The sequence below is a fragment of the Apteryx rowi genome, unplaced genomic scaffold (genome assembly GCF_003343035.1).
Source record: "Apteryx rowi isolate R43461 unplaced genomic scaffold, aptRow1 scaffold_712, whole genome shotgun sequence".
Classification (NCBI taxonomy): domain Eukaryota; kingdom Metazoa; phylum Chordata; class Aves; order Apterygiformes; family Apterygidae; genus Apteryx; species Apteryx rowi.
In genome coordinates, this window is record NW_020450997.1 from 313,074 (window position 1) to 334,135 (window position 21,062).

At 38.9% G+C, this 21,062-nt stretch overlaps 1 protein-coding gene across 18 annotated transcripts in view; it reads left to right on the forward strand.

The window, feature by feature from the left end:
- LRP6 (LDL receptor related protein 6) overlaps positions 1–21,062 on the forward strand; it is a 134,414-nt gene that overhangs the window by 62,346 nt on the left and 51,006 nt on the right. For 17 of the 18 annotated variants that reach the window (XM_026087297.1, XM_026087298.1, XM_026087312.1 and 14 more), the window contains 3 exons: positions 936–1,133; positions 14,367–14,563; positions 15,303–15,434. In XM_026087297.1, coding sequence (XP_025943082.1) covers positions 936–1,133; positions 14,367–14,563; positions 15,303–15,434 — 527 coding nt within the window. Of the gene's footprint in view, positions 1–935; positions 1,134–14,366; positions 14,564–15,302; positions 15,435–16,198; positions 16,252–21,062 lie in introns of those variants that run through there. The other variant, XM_026087317.1, reaches the window with a different exon arrangement.

Below are 21,062 nucleotides of genomic sequence, written 5' to 3' on the forward strand. Positions count from 1 at the left end.
AAGTGGATTAGGACAGTAGTCTTTTAGCCTGTCACAGCTGCATCAGCAAAACAGAACAAGCTTCACTGACACACTTTGCCTCATATATTTACATTATATATTATTCCTGTCTAGTTGTGCCTTCTGTTAACAACCCAGAAAAGTAAATCAATTTTCTACCACCTGCAGAAAAAGGACAAATATTCTTCTCCCTGCTAGTCTCCAGTCATAGTGCAGTGGTTTCCCTGGCTTCACCTCAGTCTTAAATGCAACTAGATAACTTCTCTCCCCCGATTACTTGCTAAATATTGTTTAAAAATGCACTGATATATATGTCAATATGTTTTAAAACTTGCTTCCCTAGTCTTAGAAGATTATACCTAGTGTTTTCCCTGGTCAGTGGGTGAAAACTGTGCTTATAAACATATTGACTGGCTGCCTTTCTGTGAATCCCTACAAAAAAAGGACATGAATTGGTTTTCCATAAAATCAGCTTCACTGCCTCATATGCAACTGCTGTGTCTGCTATGAATCCACGTTTCCTCCCTTTTTTCCATTGTCCCCTGGTGCTCTGACCCATCTTGAAGAGGTGGTTATACTTTTATGACAGTCTGTAATATCCATCTTCTCTGTTTATTTTTGAATTTCGAGAAGGTTATTGATAGAGTCTGTTGGATATCACCGACTTTCTCAGTTGACCTAAGGAAAGACGCATCTGGAAGTATAGCGTAAAATTGTACTGTGGCTTTGTGTCTTAGAAATTGTTTTTCTTCAGTTTTTTGTAAAGTGACTGTTTTGTTGTGTTTTGCAGAACAGGCATAGTACAATACAGCTCCAGAGGCGGGGCCTCATAAGAATAAAGGCAGTTTTTGCCTTTACTGAAAGATATATCCAGTAATCTAATTATAGATTTATACATAATTGCTTTCTTTTTTGTTTGTTTTTAATAATTATAGGTTCATGTATTGGACAGACTGGGGAGAAGTGCCAAAGATAGAACGTGCTGGGATGGATGGTTCGAGCCGCTCCATTATAGTCAACAGGGATATTTATTGGCCAAACGGACTAACATTGGATTATGAGGAACAGAAACTTTATTGGGCAGATGCTAAACTGAATTTCATCCACAAATCAAATCTGGATGGAAGTCATCGGTAAGCATTTTTTTCTGATGTGTGAAATTCGGTGCTTTTCTTAGGTATTGCTTAAGCCACGTCAGAAGCTCTGTTGCAGCAAGTTTGTCATGTTAGCACTCGCAAAATGTTAAGTGAACTAGTTCTATCAGACACTTTCATTTTTCCCCATCCTCCCCTTTCCAACACTGTGAAGTTGAATGTGTGCTCCTCTTCTGGATATCCTGTAGCTAAGTTTTTTTTTTGTCAGAACTTAAAGGGATCCCTGAATCCTGTTCTTAATTGTGTAAGTTTACATAGCAGACTTTTCTCTTTTCAGTAGGTCTTCCATGCTGTATTGCTGTGATATTCAGAAATGAAGAAAATAATCTGAAAAAGTGGATCATCATATACTAGTTTTTTCAGTTTCATTAATCCTAGGGGTTGGGATTTAGTGGAAAACAGTCTTTACAGAGAAGTATGCTAAAATGAGAGTTTTCCTCTAACAGCTTTATAGTGAGGATGTAATCATTTTTGATCCAGCTATATCCACCTATTAATTAAGGATATGCTGGTACTTTGTACATTTATCCTTAGTTTGGAGGATGACCTTCCTCTTCACTAAATGAGATAGGTTTGACAAGTACTGTTTGCACATACAATTGAATCACAGTTACCTTGTGCCCAAGATACCATATGGAGATACGTTCAATTTTCAAGGCTTTCCGTTGCACGTTTTCGTGATGCTTTAACTGGTTTATCTAGGCATGAAATATCCTTTCTTACGCCCTTCGTTCCGACATCTCAGTGACTTGTTCCTTCTTTCATCGCAAACGTTAATCTTGCATAAAGAAATTGGGCTCTCCAGAGAAAACTCCGCTGACGAGATAGGTGTTTTGTGTTGACTTGGGGGCAGGAGCATAGCCAGCGTGTATGAAACACATTCACTGTCTTTATGTGATAATTATTTGGTGCTCCATGGTTTCTTGCAATGCTGGCTTGAAAGGCTATGTCGTACTCTTCCTAAATTCTCCCTGCTAAGAGGGCAAAAGTTTTGTTGATTTGTGCAGTATTTTTGTAATGGTGTTTGTTTAGAGAAGGTAGCAGGAGCTGGGTGTAATGTGTGTTTTAGATATGTGTGTTTGGATATAAATACTGTAACTAGCTTTGCTAATTCAAGATGTGAGATATGGATATATATTTTGAAGTAGCCATTGATTTGTTTATCTTTTGCAGGAAGGAAACCTTAATAGCCACCCAAAAGAATTATTTAAAATGGAAGACCATTCCATAAGTTTTCAAGTAATGGGGAAAAAAAGGATAGAAATTGTCATGCACAGTGACTTCAGTCTTTATTTATTTTTTAAAATCAGTTCTGGTAAACAGAGAAGGAGATTTTAGGGTGTCCCAGTTAAAAATGTTTGGAGACTAAGAAAAATATTCTCATATATCTCTTGATAAGAATGGAGATATCATGAAACCAGATGCATAACTGAAGTTTAAAAAAAAAAAACCATCTTTCCTGAAACTGGTCACACACAGGACTTAAAGTGACAGCTTGCAGCCTGAAAAACTGCAGGGCAAATGTGGGTTTCTTGCACAAATATGAAGTGCTCGCAGTTGGTGGAGGAGTGAAAAAACAAACAAAACCAAAACAACCCCACCCTCCAAACAGCAGTAGTAACAACAAGAAAGTACGACTCCAAAATGACTGCCGATATGATCATGCCTAAAACCCACATTATGTATTTGTCCAACAGCCTAATTAGGTGGCTTGTTTTTTATTTTTGAGTCACCTTTTTTTAATGCCCTTGTATTTATATGAGAGGGAAAGAAACACCTTATTCCAGCGACGTGCTGCTGCAGTCTGACTGATGTGCTTTTAGGCAAGGGGTGTGTATCAGGCTCTGCACAAAGTTGTACTAGTTTGGGTAGCACTGGAAAATAATGTATGATGGAGCAATAATTTTTGAAATGTTAGTTGTTTGGAAAATGCCCTCTGATCCAAATTAACAACACCACCAGCTAAATCTATATTTACGTTCTTCCTGCAGAGCACAAATCTCTCTGTCTTATCTAGCATCTCCAGTCTTTCCGGCTCTGCAGCTACTTCAGTGTTCCCTGCAGCCACTACTGTGTTTTCAGTTGTCTTTTGCTGCAGAAAAAACAAGCTCTTCCCTTACTGATGGTCTACTGCGCAGCAGTGTAAATATGCTTAGCTTGAGTATTTTGTTTTTATTTTAAGTGAGTCTGTTCCCTTGCCTGCCTTTGGCTAACCTCAAAGGGATTCATGCTAGAAATTGGGCTGACAAGGTATATTTTTTTTTTTTTTTTTTTTTTTTTTTTTGGTGCAAGGGGCTGAGCAGCCCTGTCTGTCTGCAGAGAGTTAAGCTTTCTGTGTAGCAGTTGTGTCTTGTGGCACAGAAGACAGGTCCCCTGAGTCATATCAGTTACCTCATTTCAGAGCGTAAATTCTGTGGAATTGGTGAAACCTGTATTAAAGACCTGTATAAACAAGTGATTTAGACTTTAGATGTACTAACTCTTACATATTTGTTAAAAACAAAAAAATCAGTCTCATCCTTAAAAGGAGCACTTTTAAAAAATGATATTGAAATTTATCAGAAATATTTCATGAAATTATGCTAATATGTTACTATTTAAGGAGGAGAAGGGTGAAATAGTTTTTAGAGAGGAAAGCGCATATGACTTCCCTTAAGCGCTCCGAAGTGCATAGCACTTCCAAGAGCACCTGTTTGTCCCTAGGCATGTGCGAAAGTTCAGAAGATTCAGAAAAGAGTCAACATCTGTATCCAGGCGTTTTTGTTTTGTTTTTTATTCTTTGCAATTACATCATGGAAAAAAGGAAAGACTTGCAGGAGAAGTTAAGCTGTTCTACAATGGGTTTTTATGTATTTTTTTTCTCTGCTATGACCTCTTAACCTCTGTCTGCCTTAGGAAAAGAGATCCTAGGGCTGTCTAAAGTGATTCTTTGTTAAATATTTACAACAACAGTAATTTGTTTAGCTTTCTATATTTTGGCTCTTAATTCACTATTTTATTAATCTTCTTTGTCAATAACTGATTTTCTAATATTAAACAAGACCAGAAAACTTCTACTTCTGCAGACAAAACAAACTCTTGAGGTCTTCCTTTTAAGTAGTAATAATAATAATAATAATAATAATAATAATAATAAAAAAAGACCTCAATCTGTTCTTAGTCATCCCCAACCCCCCCCCCCCCAAAAAAAAGAAACACTAAATAGATTGCCCTGTGAACAGGGTAACTACTAATGCCTCTCCCTCTCGCCCCTGCCTCTCCCTGAAGTATTCCCCTGGCTCTGTGTAGTCCTTCGCAGCATTATCCCTAGCTCCTATCCATCCCTGCTGTCCACCTTTATTTCTTCTGCCACTTGTCTTCTCCAGTGGGCCCCTCGCAGTGGACCTTTGCCACGGTGCACGATGCTGATGGGATCCCTCGCATCTACACAGCCATCTGTTTGTTAAGAACAACTCGCAGCACCTGAGTATCTTTTGTGATCTCTGGCTGCTGGAGCGATTGGCCAAGAGATTCAGAATGTGCTGGGTACGGAGGTGGAAGAGAGGGATGCTTAGCGGACACACCCAGCACGATCCAATAGTCTTGCTTCCCTGGGGAAACGCAACAAAATTGGATGAGGCCAGTTTTTTTTGCCACCCACTTTTAAAATGCACCTTTTAAAATACCCTCTTAAAAGGGCCACCTTTCTTAATTCTTGTGGAAAATGATTCTAAATAGGGGAATGGGGGAGGACAAGAATTTTATCATTGACTGTGTCATCTAACTTAAAACAGACCTTTTGGCTCATTTATAAGCTGCTAGCTTTAGTGATTTGATCTTGGTATTTAGCCCCTCTTCTAATTGTTGTTTTTATATTTAGAAAATAAGGGGTTTTGTTGTTGTTGTTGCTATCTAAATTACTGCTGATTAAACGGTTTTCATGATGGTTGTGAAGTGCTGCTAGTTTTTCTGCTGCTTTACTTTCTGTGGTCGGGGAAAAAAATGTTTGCTTCTGGAAGCTAGAGCCTCTGAAGAACTGAAAAAGGCAATTGATTTATTAAAAGAGGTATAGCTTCATAAAAATAGTGTCCTAGATCTGACTAGATTTGGTCACACTCAAAGCAAGCAGATGAGTAAAGATTTGATCTGTCTCAATTTTTTTTTTTGTGTTGCATAATGTGAGGTGGGAAAGAAAGTCTATGGCAGATAAATGTGATTGTAAAAGCCTCATGTAAAGAGGTATGATGTAAGAGTTTTCATAGCAATGGGGAAAGTAAGCAGTAGTTAGAAGCAACTAACATCTTTATATCAAAAAATAATTTTAAACAATCCCCAAAACCCTGTTTTTGATGTTTGGATGGTGAGAAATACAGGTTAAACAGGTGAATATTTCAGTTAGTTTCACTGATGGATAAATTTTGAATTACAGAATTTCAGACCATGTTCTAATATTTGAAATGACTGAAAGGGAAAAATTCTTGACATATTTTTATATGCATAAGAAATCATCATTTCTTTTTCTTTTTATTCTTGTAGTCAGACTATCATGTCTACACCTGGTACCACATAGCAGTTAAAACTTGAAGATTTTTTTGTTAGACAAGGATATTTGTATGCATGGATGCTTGGGTTCTTCTTTGCCTGGGTCAGGAGAGTGGAAGAATGAAGTAGGCAAGTGGGAGGAATGTGCAGGGGGAGAAGCAAAGGACATCTCTTGATGTTGTCACCTTTCACGGTAGGAGCTAGATAAGCGCTCTTTAGGGTCTGTGAGCCTCTGCATCAAAATTAGTAAGCACCACGACAGAGCTTCTTATCCTCATATATTGAGATAGAACTAGTTAATGGTGAGAAGCACTCACTGAGTATGTGGTAGAGTAGTAAATCCATGAGAAAATCTGTACAGCAAATTTTACAGTGATCATATATGCTCTTGCCCTGCTCTTATCGGAGTGAACAGTTGCTTTTTGTGGGACTAATTAAACAAAACTGAATTGCAGACAGCTCTCCTGTGAGTAGAGTAGCTGAGATAGGTTGGCCTGCTAAGGCAGCTCTTGAATTAATTTTCTCTTCCTTTACCCTGCAGCAGCAGTTCTAATTAATAAGTTAACACGTTACTGGCTGAAGGGAAATGCACTTACAAGGTCCACCAGGAAGTGTTGGTGCTAATGAGATGGGTTTTGAGGCCACTGTAAGAAAACATACTTTCAGCGACTATCAGAAAGCTGGGAAGCTCTTGCAAGGAGGTGAATGTCTTAAGTTTGCACTCAAGCATTGCTTTCCTATTTTCCAGCTTCAGATCACGTCTGTCTGCCAGATGAGTAGTTGCAGATTGGATGAAAAGCTAAAAATATTATGTTCCTACATTTAGAAGAGCATTTCTTTTTCATTATTTGTGTATAACATGAACAATATGTGACATTATGTATAAGACATGATAGTGTTCTCTGTACACCTTTGTGTATAGCTGTGTGAGGTAAAAATGTTCACCTCCTTCAACCACTGAAGAGAAACCAGTCTAGGGTAAAAAGCCTGTCTGTTGTAATACCTTACCAAAACATTGCAGGATAGTGCAGAAGAGAAGTAGTGCCCTAATTAAAACTGCTAGAGAAGCCTGCATAAGTAGAATTAATTAAATTGTTTGGACATGGAGCTGGGGTGAATTTCTGGGTTCTTCCCAAGGCGCTGCTGAAGTAAGATGCTGGAAAGGTGCAGCTTCAAAACATCTGTATTTGAGAGAGAGTGTGTGCACAGATAAGTGCACATACACTGTGAATAACTAGAACCACTAAGTCACAGGTCTCTGCATATTTGTATACTTCCATTAAGAGGGAAATATGTAGTACAGGATGATTAGCCCAGGTGGAGCAACATAATAGCAGCTCATCAATGCTGCTTCCAGGAGCTGAGATGGCATAAGCAGATTTAGTTCAGGAGCATGGACCTGCTGAAAGCAAAGGAGAAGCAGCTCCAGGTGATGAAGCACATACATGAAGCACTCCGCAGTCCGTGGATCTATCTGTGCACCTCCTCCTAAACTCCATCATCTCATCTCTTTGCCTTGCCAACCTCTTCCCCTCTTGCCAGAGGCATTTCAGCTATACAGCATGTCATGAAGGTGGTTTGACTGAAGAATGACATACAGAATGACTTCATTTCTCAACCATTGTTTTACCTCTGATTCTCTTTCAAACTTTCAGTAAAGCTGGAATTTGAAATGTTGCCGCTAGACCTGTTATTTGTTACAGGTACTTTCTGGAAACTCATGGTAATTGTGGCTTAAAGTGGCAAAAGAGAAAATATTTGGGTTTTAAAACACAGTGTAATATCCCACATGGAGTGTTTCCTGTTTACTTTTTCAGGTAATTAAAAGCACTCTTCTGTTCTGATAGGAATATTTGAACAAGCATTTTGGTGAAAATCCAGCTTAGTTTTCTTAGCTTGTCTTGCAAATGTCTGTGTTAGATTGGTAAAAGAGGAAACCGTGCAAGTTTGTGAGGGATCCGGAGCTCCCTGCCCTGCCTGGGGCATCCGTGGGGTGGGATGGAGATACACAGTTGTCTGGTAGTCTCTCTTCATTTGGTAGTGTGCAGGATTCATGCTGAAAGTCCTTTGGCCACTTGCTAGTATCTGCAAATGTCAAAAGTCATGGATGTGTAATTCTTGCCATTTTCTGGATGTGTTGGCATTTTAAGTAATCTGTCAATGGAGAGAACCATTTTCTGTAAAACACTATAATTTGCATCGTGCAAACCTGTCTCTGTTTTATGCTTTCTTTAATATATAATAGGCACAAAAAGCATGATGCAGAGTATGGGCCTTTCCATTTGTTTGTGTTCATCAAGGAAGGTAGGCTTAAAAATGGCATTCTGTATGCTTTTGTTTTTCTTATACCGAGGAAAAAAAAAGAAATGCCTGAAAAGAATTCAGCTCACAAGTATTTTAGCTGAAAGTGGATCCAGTATAGGATAAGAAGTAAAATAAAAGAAAACACAGCAAATGCAGATATGAGCATCCCTTAAACACTTTCTTCAACAATATCTAGGCTAATCAGAAAGCCTTTATCTCTAGATGGTACGAACTTCTAGTTGCGAATATTGTATTGTCATTGGCGATCAGTATGGTAAATTTTACCTGCCAGTGTATATGAAATTGCCCATTAAAGCATAATACCATGCCTTACTGCAGTGCCTTACTGCGGCTGTAACAGCTGGAATTTAGGAGTATAACAGCAAAGCAAGAAGTTTCTGCTTCTTATGTTTGTTCATAGTTCCGATGCCAATATTGCTGTGGTCAAATCAGAATAGGTTTTCCTCTTGATAGGAGTACAAAGAATAAGAATAAATCCTAAGAAAGGTGGAAATCTAGTTGCATGGAAGTGGTCCCTGGGAAAGAAGTTGTCAGATATAATTTTTGCCCATTATTAGAAATTTGATGCCCAAGCAAGGGCTTATCCTGCCTGAATGATGTTGGTATAAGAAAATGCACCTGAAAAGGGTAGTGTCACGCACTTCTTTTTCAGAACAAATAGTACAGACACTGTGCCTGCTCATTTTAGCATCATTAGCTCATCATATTTGGAATGAGCTGCAAATGAAGACTTAAATGTCCACTCCATTTTTTGCTCCTATACCAGTTCTTTGCTTCTTAAAACTCTTATCTTCAATTGTTCATTATAACAATTGTATACTTAACTAGTGAATTTCTTCATTTTTTCAGACATAATTACTCTGTTGCAAACTATTTATGAAAGAAGATAGAAGTATATCTATATTAAAAATAGTCAATCCTTCTTTTTTCCCCCAGATCAAGGATCTGTGATAGCCTAATAAGCAGATACTTGGTTTCATTCTTCAGATTACTGAAACAGAGACCTTTGGGTAATAAATGCTCTGGTAAGAGTGGAATGTCCGATGTGGTTAAAGTATGTATATTTTATATGTACATTTAGTTAGGTTTTCCATGCAGTTGTCTCATTGTACCTTACTACTGAAGAACTGGATTAGCTATCTGAATTTAAGGCATTTCTGGTGAGTGGAAACGCTCAAGCAAACAGCTGGCATGCCTGTGCTTTCTGAACAATCTGTCTAATGTGGTGGCTGAGCTTCCCTGACTCAGGCTGTGGCCAAATATCCCACTACAGCTCTTGCCTCACTGGTGGAGAAGATGACTGCCCCAAGCCTGCCCACAGCTGCTGGTCATCATCTCTCTTCCAGACACTGCTCTATCCTCAGGCCTGATAACTGAACTGTGCATGTGAGCACATCTTTACTAGCCCTGATTGTTCGTCTTTCCTAACCCTGCTCGTTTTGAGTGAGTTGGGTTTAGAGGCCTAAGAGATGGATATAATACAGGTCTATCTCTTATGCTCATTCTTTAGCATTGAGAATATAGCAGTAAGCTGAACCGCCTTAATATTTTTCCCCCGTCTTCACAGTAGTGTTTGAAATTGGGTAGCAAAGACAATAATAGGTTTGCCCCTGTCTGATAGCCTAGGAGATGGTACTAGGTATGGGATCCCCCAGAGGGATACTGGAGAAGTGAATTCAAACGTAAATGTGGAAATTCTTTCACCCTGCTGGGCAGCCTCAGAGGTGAAGTGAAGGGAATGCAGATAAAGGCTGCTTGTGACTTCTGTTCATGCACTGCGTCTACTGATAAAGACAGAGTGTATAAGGCTTAAATAATAATCATCGATTTTTGTATACAGCATTAGATGGTGGGCTCTGGTTGTCTCCTTTTTGACCTCTTTTGTGCAGATTTTGTGATTCATGGTCTTAGGTGTGGTTAATATTTTTTCCTCTTCTCTTTCTGTTGAGTTGGAAACAGGTCCATTGTATTTTTGATTGGACAGGTAACAGCATTGAAACAAAATGTTATTTCACCTGGCTGTTATTTCAGTGTAATATTCATTCTGAATATTATATCTATATTACTCATACATTACATTATAACAGAGATAGAAATAGGTATTGCTACTGTGAAGCTGGAATGTTAATGGGTTAGAGACGTGCAGGCCAGGACGTCTGAAGCACTCCAGGTGTTCTGCAGCTATTCTGGTCAGGTTTTGAAATGGGGTAATTGTAATGTAGCCAGAATAGAAGGGATTTGTTAAATGTAAAGTTTTTATTTGTTTTCATGGAGAGATACAGTATCTATAATTACATTTGCTTTTATGCCCTATTCTTGGGTATAAAACATTTTTCTGTTTAAGTTCTAGGGAAAAAGAATCTTGATCCTGATACTATTTTTAATTATTTTTATATCTTGATTTTGGTGGCCTTCTTTTGGTATGAAGAATTATTATATTTCATAGCTATAATCTAACTTTGGATTTGAATTCTGTTAGTTGCAAAAAAAGGCCAGATGGAGGAAATTCCAGTGGCGATGAAAGATATGGATTTAAACTTGACCTTTTCTGTCATTTTGCTGTTAATTTTTATTTCAGGTTAGTTTTGTCTTTGTCTGAAATACACATTATCCTGAAGCAGAAGCTTTTTTTGTTGTTGTTAATATAAAAATGGTTAGGTAGTCTATGAATTTTCTTTTTTTTTATTCTGTTTCAGAGTTCAGGAGCCCCTCTTATTATGTCTGTTTTAATTTGTTTTCTTTTCCATTTTTTTTCTTTTCCATTATCTTCACAAAGTATTTCACAGGCCTTTCTAGCAGAATAAGAATAGAACAAAGGTGAACATATTTAAATTGGATCTACGTTTTCTTCAGGCTGTAGAAAACCTTTTAGCATAATGTGTTTTTTATTGTAATTGCATCTCTGATTACCATGATGATACTATAAATAGCTGTGTTTAGGAAATCATGATATAGAGCACAAATGGAATTTAATTTCAGTGGAAATTCTTGTTTTCTCTCTTTCTCTCTCCTCTTCCCACCTTTCTTCTCTGTTGTCCCATTCTGCCTTTCCTTCCCAGCCATCTAAACAGAGTAAAGATTGTGACATTCTGAATATCAATAACCATCAAGATTTTTAAGGCAAATTTGTGTAATTATATGCCCAGCATAGGGAAGATTATTAAGGTTACTGTGTGTTTAGTGCCATCTAATATGTAGCCAATTTGCATGTTGTTGAAGCCCCAGAGGTGTCTACTGAACTAATAACATTACTCCTCCTCATCTCTCACTTTCTCATAATCGCTGGTGTCTCTTTTTAATGACACTAAAAGTTTGAATATAGCGATTTTGAAGGGACTAAATGGTTAGTGAAGACTGGTAGGATGTAGTGCTTCTTGCTGTTGCATCACTTGTTCACATCAATCCTGGGGCTGATAACGGGAAGGCTGGAAAGAGTCGCCCCCAAGCAGCTCTTGGGTCTTGTCAGTCTGATCACACCTGCAGTGCCCTAACTGCTGCCCTTTTTGGGAGTTTTTATTAGGCCAAAAACGTGGAGCCAGGGCTGCTCTTTGACCACAGGTGAGTGTGTGTTTTGGTGGTGAAGCACACTGTGTATGGGAAGCATGTACTTCTGTCAGCTGCACACAGTGGTTAAACACTACATATGGCATTCTTTCCCTATTCATTCACCAAAGTATGCTTAATAAATAATCATTTAAGACAGAAGTCATTCTACTTCTTCTCACTCTCCAAAACCCAAGCTCTGCAGTTCTTAAAGCAGGTCATGCTGAACGCGGTTGCTTTACATCAGCCATGGGAATACCATTCATTGCTCTCTCCTCTCTTCCTTTTCCTGTTTTTCACCCCTCATCTCACCAACCCTTCCCTCTCCTCCTCCTCATTAGCCATGGAGCTGTCAGACCCAGAAAGGCTTGTTTAGCGCGGCTCAGCCTCTGCTTCAGCACTGACACAAATTGTGCAGCTGCTTTTCAGCAAAGCTGCTAGTGCGGCCCATGGAACATGTTCAGAGGGGAAAACAGCCCCTCTGATTTTGCTGATTTGAAGTGAGTTATCACCTTGTAATTGCTTGCTGGAAAACCGTGTATATGGATTATATAGTTTTAATATTACTCGTATTAATGAAATGCAAGGAATATGTACCGGTGTATTTGGGCCAAAAACCATTTTTGTATGACGGTCATATCTACTAAGAAAATAATGTAAGTTTAAGAGTATTTGCTTTAAGACTGATAGTGCAGTCAAAAAAAAGTAGCTCCCTCATACTGGTGAATCTCGCCCGATGAGGGCTTGTTTCAGTAAGGGTCGCAGTTTATTTTATGCATTGTTATAGGAATAGATGGCTGTCCAAAAGTCAGGCACATCTAGCCCCGTCTGCTGGGCTCAAGGTTTGTTCTCACTAGGAGCTGATGGGTACTAGTTGCATTTAAAAATCCTCTGAATTTTTTTAAATGGGGTACTAGGAATGCTTCAGAAAAATCTGTATATTGGCATGCTCACTTGATTTTGGACATGTTCTCTTTGGTAGAGGTTTGGTCATTGTGATAGCTTTGTATTTTATTGCTTATATTCCATATAACAAATGGCTCAGATAATCTCAAGTCCTGCTGTAAAATAAAATTATTCATATTTGAAGGCATTTAGGATTTGGGGGTGGAATTTGTACAAATTTTTGCAGAATAAGAATTCCTTTATACTGAATAGCATGTTGTGTTTTTCTGGCTTCACTTTTTGACTGGTAGGTTTCAGCTGTAAATTATATTATAATAGTCTTTTGTAAGATTCTCAGATTGTGCATTTAATTAGAAGCAAATACATATCTGACTCCAGACAGAGATAAGAAGGAAAAGATAATATGTCCTAGCTTCTAGTTCAAAATATCAAGAAATAGAAATTTTTGTTTGGTCTAGAACTGGAACACTAGAGTGACAACTAAGGCAATGTATGTGTTTTTCTCAGGAGTAGAAAAAATAGAAATTTTAAAGATAATGCATCTTCTTCCAGAAGCTAAGGTGAAAGAATGGTAATGACTGTAGCTTCTTTGTACTCAGAATCATTGGTAAAATATACCTTCAAGTTCCTTGCTTTAATATACTCCTCTGTTCTATTTTAACATTCATTTGGAAAGCAAGAGTATTTTTGTCCTCTACTAAACCAGTTCAGTACTGGCCTCCTTGCAAAAGTGATACATGTAGCATGTGGGTATTTTATCCGTAAATATACAGATACTGACTCTTCCCCTGCAAGAAGAAAGTTGGGAGGTTGGTAATCATAGTATACCATATACTTGAAGAAGTGGAACTATGTGTCAAGCCCTTGTACTTTTGTTTAGGGAGTGGGATGGGTATCTGTAGCGTTCATTGGGAGCTTGCGTGTGCTCCCAATGAACACTTATGCACCTGCACAGTTAGAAGAGAGGAGAGAGGTGGGGAGAATCACTTGTAAAAATGGTGCTTGTGTGGCCCAGCTTGGAGCAGGATGTAGGACCAGATGACCTCCACAGTCCCTTCCATCCAGAATTTTTCTGTGATTTTAAATAAAATAACCATAAGAATTGAGCTGCTTAATTCCACTTCTGAGGAACCTGGGTATAGATAATTAGTTTTTACATCACAAGAACCTGGAAAAACTGTCTTCAGCAGCGTTCGTGCTGCATTTTTGTGATGGCTAATGAGCACGTGTGTGTATATATACATAAAATATATGGATATACACTTTAATTTTGTTTATGAACCTGGAGACAGGTGGTGACCCAGACTGCTCAGAAATGATACCATTACTGTGGCAGAAGATCAGTAGAAGTCTGTTTAATGGCACTGCTTTTAATAAAAAACAATACCTTAATAATTATCATAATAATGAATCATGTAAAATAAGTTTAAGGGTTTCTTTATGCTAAAACTATTTGCTGTTAAAGATTTTTTCTTTGGGTTCAAAACGGGAAAACTTAGAAGAGATGGGTGAACTGCTGATTGACTAAATATTGTCTCAGTTTGAAATCTGTTGAGGCTGAAAGCTATGGATACTGTGTAGCAGCAGGCAGCAGTCTGACTTGTATAAAATCAGCTGTTCTCCCCGCTTATACATGATGATGAAGCAGAGCCCCACAGCTGCAGACCTGGGTAAGAATTTCAGCTGGTGTTTCTTGGGCTTGCCAGCATCAGTAGGCAGCCTGAACACAGGACTTCTGTCTTGTCCCCCCGAGTCATTCATCAGATTGGGTGCACTAGGTTTGTTTCCGTAAGTAAACAGAAAGTCTTGGTCAACAGTACTTGTTGTGTAAAACTGCTTTTCGCAAAGGCTGTGTTCAGGCAAAAATGTAGCACGAATTGTGCATGAATATTCGTTTTCTTCCTTGTACCCTGTTAGGCAAGCAGTGGTTAAAGGCTCCCTTCCACATCCTTTTGCTTTGACGCTGTTTGGGGACACGTTGTACTGGACCGACTGGAACACGCATTCGATCTTGGCCTGCAGCAAGTACACTGGGGAGGACCTGCGTGAAATACATTCCAACATCTTCTCTCCCATGGATATCCATGCTTTCAGCCAGCAGAGGCAGCCAAATGGTAAGCTGCCTCGCTTTCTTTTTTAAACTGCAAGTTGGAACTGATTTGCAAAAGTCTTAATTAATCCTTCTGTATGGTGGCGGGAGGCTTCACTCGCATGATGATGCAACTTTTCCAATGACGTGATTGGGAAAAGACGCAAGGAGAAACCAAATATTCTTTACGTTGTTTTTTAATGTCCCCCCACCCCCCCAAATCTCTTGCTTTTCTTCTGACTGCCACATTTATCCTATTGTTGTATTCCTTTTTCTGCTTCATGTGCAGCATGGAGGCAGCTTGATATTTTTATTTTTTCTGAGCAGTAGTTTTTGACTGGAAAGTAGTGTTAATTTGGCAGATGGTATTAAGCAAGACTAGTTCTGTGTAATAACCGCTGTCTTAACCATTGTGTAAATTTACTGTGTTTGCATTTTGTTTTTTTATATACAACAATTCAGCACCAACATATTGAATAGTTTGTGACACCAAGAAGAGCAGATATGAAACAAGGTTCTTGTTTAGAGCCAAGTGCTACTTCCCCAAGAAAGGGAAACATTCAACATCCATGCATTTTGGTACCATAAATACCCCACTGCTCAACACTTGGAATTAATTTTTACTTGTTCTGCGTTTATCATTTCCTCCTTTAATCTGTGTTGCTGCCACCAATTCTACCACTCAAAAGCTGTATGTGTCTTGACACATAAGATGAGATCATTCGTTATCAGAAGCATTAATCTGTGTGATTTATGTTTAACAGCTACAAACCCATGTGGAATTAATAATGGTGGCTGCTCCCATTTGTGTTTGATGTCTCCTACCAAGCCCTCTTATCAGTGTGCATGTCCCACTGGTGTGAAACTTCTTGAGAATGGAAAGACCTGCAAAGATGGTAGGCTTTGTTTTTAAAAATCCTTTTAGATTAAGCACAGAGTAATTTTTGGAGGGAAAGGGGTTCTTCCAGCTTCACTGCATAATGCACATTAAGGGTGGGAAATTGGGAAATGATTTATGCTTTTGCAGTACAGATGTGATAGAAAAAATGTCCTCTACTTTTCAGAGAAGAAACTTAGTGTCATGGCTGAAGAGTAGGTTACCTCCAGTCACAAAATTTAGGTTACAGTTGTCACTGCTTGCCTGCCAGTTTTTGCCCAAGATTTTGGGGGAGTGTATTGTTTCCTTTTTGTAAAGAAAATGATGCCTACCTCCTCTGTTGTCTCTAACAATACTGATCATGAATTTGTTTTCGGCTAATAGGATTATGCGATTAAAACAATTTTATTTTTAAGATCTGATTTGCATTTAAACACATACACACAGCATCTCTTTCAGCTCACATACATAAATTAGGCACCTACATCTGTATGTAGAAATTGAAATGAATGGCATAATTTTAGAGGTGTTGAAGGTCTTTCAGCCTTAAACCCAAGACATGATTGAGACTTAGGGCTGCTGATGCTCACCAAAAACTGCATGTAGTGCATCATTATGGTTTAATGTGTGTGATTTCAAATTCTTACATTTTGCAAGTCTAGGCCTTCTTGTGACATTGTGCTGTGGCTGCTATAGCACATTAAACAGTATCAAAGTAAATATTGGGAGAAAATTAACTCTCTCATAAATAATCTTTTATTTACTCAGTGTTCCTCTATGACAGGGTAAAGTGGAGGAAGAAACAGAAAGATACAGCAGAATTAACTGTAAATAGGGTAAATATATACAGGAATAATTTTTATGCTAAATTTTCATTTTATATTTAAAAAAATTTCTAGGCTTGTCAGCTACTGTTCAGTGTTTTTCGTAATTTCATGCTATTTCATTCTTTCTGCTGATTATTTTTGTGTGGCTATGTGCGTCTGTGTGAACCTTGCTAAAATAAATTGCTGCTTTTATATGAAAAACCTCAAAAGCAGCTCCTAAATTAGCCTTGCAGGATTATTGTAAGAACCTACTGATACTTGCACAAGATGTTATTCTCCATTTCTGCCAGTACAAGGAACAAGCTTTAATGATACTGTTCCGGGTTGGTCGTATTTTGTCAGAATGTGACCCAAGTCACGTGTTTTTCTCAATACTTGATAAGCATGAGTAAACTCTTTTATGGAACCAGATAGCTAAAGCAGCTGTTACCCAATACAGGCATATTCCTGAAAGCAGAACTGCATGAAAAGCCCATGTGGTGAGGGCTTGGTCACCAAGCCAAGTGGAGGTAGAAAGGCAGAGCAGCAGAGGCTGAACGACAAGGGACAACAGTTGGAACAAGCCAGAGAGCAGGAGAGAGAGAATGAGAGAGAGAAGTAGCTTCCTTTTGACTTCTTGGTGACTGGAAAAAGCTAGTGTCTTCAGGCAAGATGGGCTGTCTCTCTTGTGATTTAAGAAACAGGTCTTTCTATCCAAGATGTGCCAGCTTCCTTCCTGAGGTCCAGCACTGTGTCCTCACGGAAGCAACCTACCACACTGGTTAACTGCCCTGTGCTAAAAATTTTAATGGTATTTTTATAGTGTGTCAAAATAAATTACCAAGTCAAGTGGATGTGTGGACTCCTGAGGAACCAGTCTAGACTTTCAAAAATAAAAACCTTATAAAAGGACTTGAACTTCTTATACAGAGATATTCAAAATTAACCGTTCATTTCTTCAGCCATTTTTAATGTCTCAGAATATACAGTTATTACTCTTACTCCTTGAACACATGAGAATCCAAACTGAGTGTTCTTCTGCAGCTATAAAGTATATGTGGCTCACAAAATATAGCTCCTATTTTACCAGAAATTTTATTTACCAATTTTTTGAGGTACTAAAGCATGTTGTCAATTTGTATGCAAAAGAAAACATTGTACAAGGACATTTATTTATGAGATCCTTGTTAATGTGATATTGCATTTTTACCAACCATTCTGCATTGCGTTTTCCAAAACACTCTTCACCTCCTTTCTTAAGAAGAAAAATAGGAGGGGAGGAAATTGAGACTGTGTTTATTTAGCTCGATGCACATTGTACACTGCTGCTTTTTGGCCTCAGAGAAAAGTTAGTACATACCCAAGTTAAACAAGCTACTCCTCAACCTATGTGCGAGACCCATTGGTTTCCCTCAGTGTCGCTGATCCTGCACAGAGCTAATTCCCAGGAGGAGCGTAAAGGCCAGAGGGAGTCCTGGCAGCCTGTTGGCTGCTCAGTCTGTTCCAGCGTTTAGAGCTAGGCTTGCCCCAAAATCATAAAATATTTTGGACTCTCTTTCACTCCTTTCACCGAAGAGAGTTGCAGATGGTAGGCTTAGGGCTTTTGCGAGTGACCTGTGACTTTCCAGAGTCCTTCAAGTCCATATTTCGCTCTAGTTTCTGATAGTTGGGAAGGCTACAGTTATTAATTCAGGGGAAGGGGTGTGTGAATGGTGTTTGATCAGAGCCAGGCTAGCCAAGGAGCAGGTTTTGAGCAGTAAATCTGTGCATGCTTGTGTGTCCACTTCCTTCCTTAAGCTTCTTAATGATACTGGTGAAGTAAACACACTTTCTCTTTTTTGAGGGCGGGAGTTTGGGGTTTTCTGGTTATGGTTTCTTGGGTTGTGTTTTTTTTCTTTTTCTTTTCCTTTTTTTTTTCCCCCCCCTTCTTGCTGTTAATTATATCTGCTGTTGTGAAGGAGTAGAACTGAACCGTGAGAATAGAAAAGTTGAAACTTAGATGCTTTCAGTGTATTTGTGTTATGCTGAAACTGACTGAAGCACTGAATAAGTAAACGTGGGGCCTGGCCTGGAGCTAGAACACATATGTGACTTTGGGGGAAGGAGACAGATGACTTGCGCATAAAGAAAGGTGAAAATAAGGCCAAGACTTTCTTTTCTTAAGACAGTTTTGTCTTCTAGCTGTAGACTAAGATTGGTTCCTAAACCAAATTATTTCATGCCGAAAGGTGCCTCTCAGAGAGGAGAACTTTATTTCTTGCTGTGCTGATGAGAGCACTGGGCTGGACAGGAAAGATTTGGAAAGGCGAATTTTGAGTGCGTGTTTGTGGTGTTTGCAGTGGTTTGGCAGTGATGGATGATCCTTGCAGCCAAAGGTGAGGCTGGCTGACCCTCCTGGAGCAGTTTCCATGGCAACCTAGCATTTTTGAATAATCTTGGTTTATAGCAAATCTTCTTCCCCTCTTTCCTTTCCCCCTGCGTTGGTTTCTTGGCTTTTTGTTATTTTTTTTCTTTGCACCTTAGAGGAATCTTACCATTTCTCATGAGAGTTTGGAATAATAATCCCCACTCTCCATTTATAAATGCTTCTCCACAGTGTTTCAGAAAGGAGTGATCACTTGGAATCAAATTAGCTATTTTCCTAGTAACTGCTAGTACTGGCTGGTTGCTCGGCTCTTGACTGCCATTCTCCTTACAAAACAAAATGGCTATTTAATTGAGACGTGGGCTAGGAGCAGACACTTAACTCCCCCAGTGTCTAGGTGAAAGTTTAAAAATACCCATCGCTGAAAGGAAAGAGAGGCAGAATAACCAGTTTTCATAGCCCACTATTTCCCATTTGGTAATGTCCAATGCTAAGAGTTGTGTCTGAGCATGTAACTCAGTTCTACCAATATGCTTTTACCTACGCTGCCGTCCTGTTCTTGGTAACTTAACTTGCTCTCCTGTAGGACATATTCTTTAGGATTATAGGCACCACTGTTCCTCTGAGTTTGCTAGTGCTACATTTAGATGCCCAGCTTGGTAGCCCTTTTTGTAACAAAATTTAGATGTGTTTTACAGGTTTGCCTTGACAATTGCATTCTTGTTAGTTTTTGAAGATCTCCCAATTCATGTGCTCAGCTTCTGTTTTTGCCTGCAGTGAATTTTACCTTTTTATTTCCCGCATTTGCTACTGCCAATTTAGATCCATAGTTTTTACTGAGAAAACTGATGGTGACTTCAACCAAGCAAGGAAATGCCAATGTCCTCATGAAGGAAAAGCACGGCTTTTAGTTTTCACGTGAGCCTTGCTTTGGCCACTCTGCTTATTTCCACGGAGGGAGAATCTTTATATTGCTCACTGGTGCTCACATCATGTTTCCCTCCCAGATGCGGGGACAGTCACTAGAAATTGGCACTTGCTTTTGCAACTTAGGGCTGTCCAGTGGGAAATTCACCCTTCTGTTTTGCTTGGAATAGCCAGAATCCTGATTTGGCTGCACAGGTCAAGATGTTAGTTTAATAACCCATCTCTTCCATTTCTTTTAAAGGAGAGAAAAAAATATGTGATTAATTTCAGGCATTTGTCCTTTTGCCTTTGTAGTTTCAAGGTTGAGCTCATCTAGATGAAAAGTCTCCTGTTCAAATTGTAATATGAGGGGCTCCTGGACAATAGTGACTCTACAACTGTGGAAAGACATTTAAGAAAGAAATACTTATTAGTCTAATGTGTGGTAACTTTACTGAGAACTTATTAATAGTCTTGATTTATCAGGCACAGAGAAATAATTATACATGTGCTAGGTCTAGCATTTCTTATGTATGAATTCCTGGACATGTGCCTGTGAAGCAGTACTAGCCTCAGGAACCACTGATGGTTTTAAAGGTCAATAATTTACAAATGATTGAGGCAAAAAAAAAAAAAGTCTTATGTCATTGAGAAGATGTAATTCATTGTAAAGGTTAGCAGGTTATTAGACATTGGACTTTAAGGCTTTGTATGTATCTGCATGCTTCCACTCTGCATCCCCTTTTCTCCCATTTCCCCTGACTTCAGCTAGCCCACAGATTTAAATTATGATGATTTTTAAAAGTGACTTTTTGAGAAAGTATTAGTTCTAGGGCTAATGTAATGTACCATCCATGAGCTTGTAATCCCAGCTTTCAGACTGCTTAATAAAAGTAGGCTAAAGCTCTCAAAAATAAGAGCCTGGAGTAAAGCTTTATGTCCATATTTAGGCATCTTAAGAAAGTGGCTTGATTTTAGAAAAATTACTAAATATTGTGAATACCCTCTGACTTAAGGCACTTTAAAAAAATCTTGAACATGATCCCCAATTTGAATAGTTTGGGATTTTTTTTTCTTTAAATTAGTTATGGGTTGCTAGGATCTTTTAAGATTCTATGGAAGATCAGCAAGGTGGTAAGCAGAAGGACCTGACTTTAAATGTGGGGCAGTCTTGTTCAAGATAGCTTGCTCTGCTTGTAGGTGGGAACATGGGAACATGGGATAGCTTGCTCTGCTTGTAGGTGGGAACATGGGAACTTGACACACTGTAGTCTGAACAGTGTGAATGCACACCCTGGCACACCGCATAGTCTGTGCTGTCAAACCCGGCGTGGTATTCAGCAGATGCAGTTGTGTCTGCACGTGATACCTGCCCACAGGCCTGCTTGTACTGGGTGCAGTGTAAGTTTTTGAGTATATATAACAGGGTGGGCACTGTAACAGCAGTGTTGGTGGTAAATTCTGCTTCAAGTCCCCTGTGTGTTTATCTGAGTGTGTACTCTGCTTCATCTTTTTTTTTATGTGCAGTCCAAGGGATCTAGAGAAAAACCAGTTCAGGTCTGCATATGCA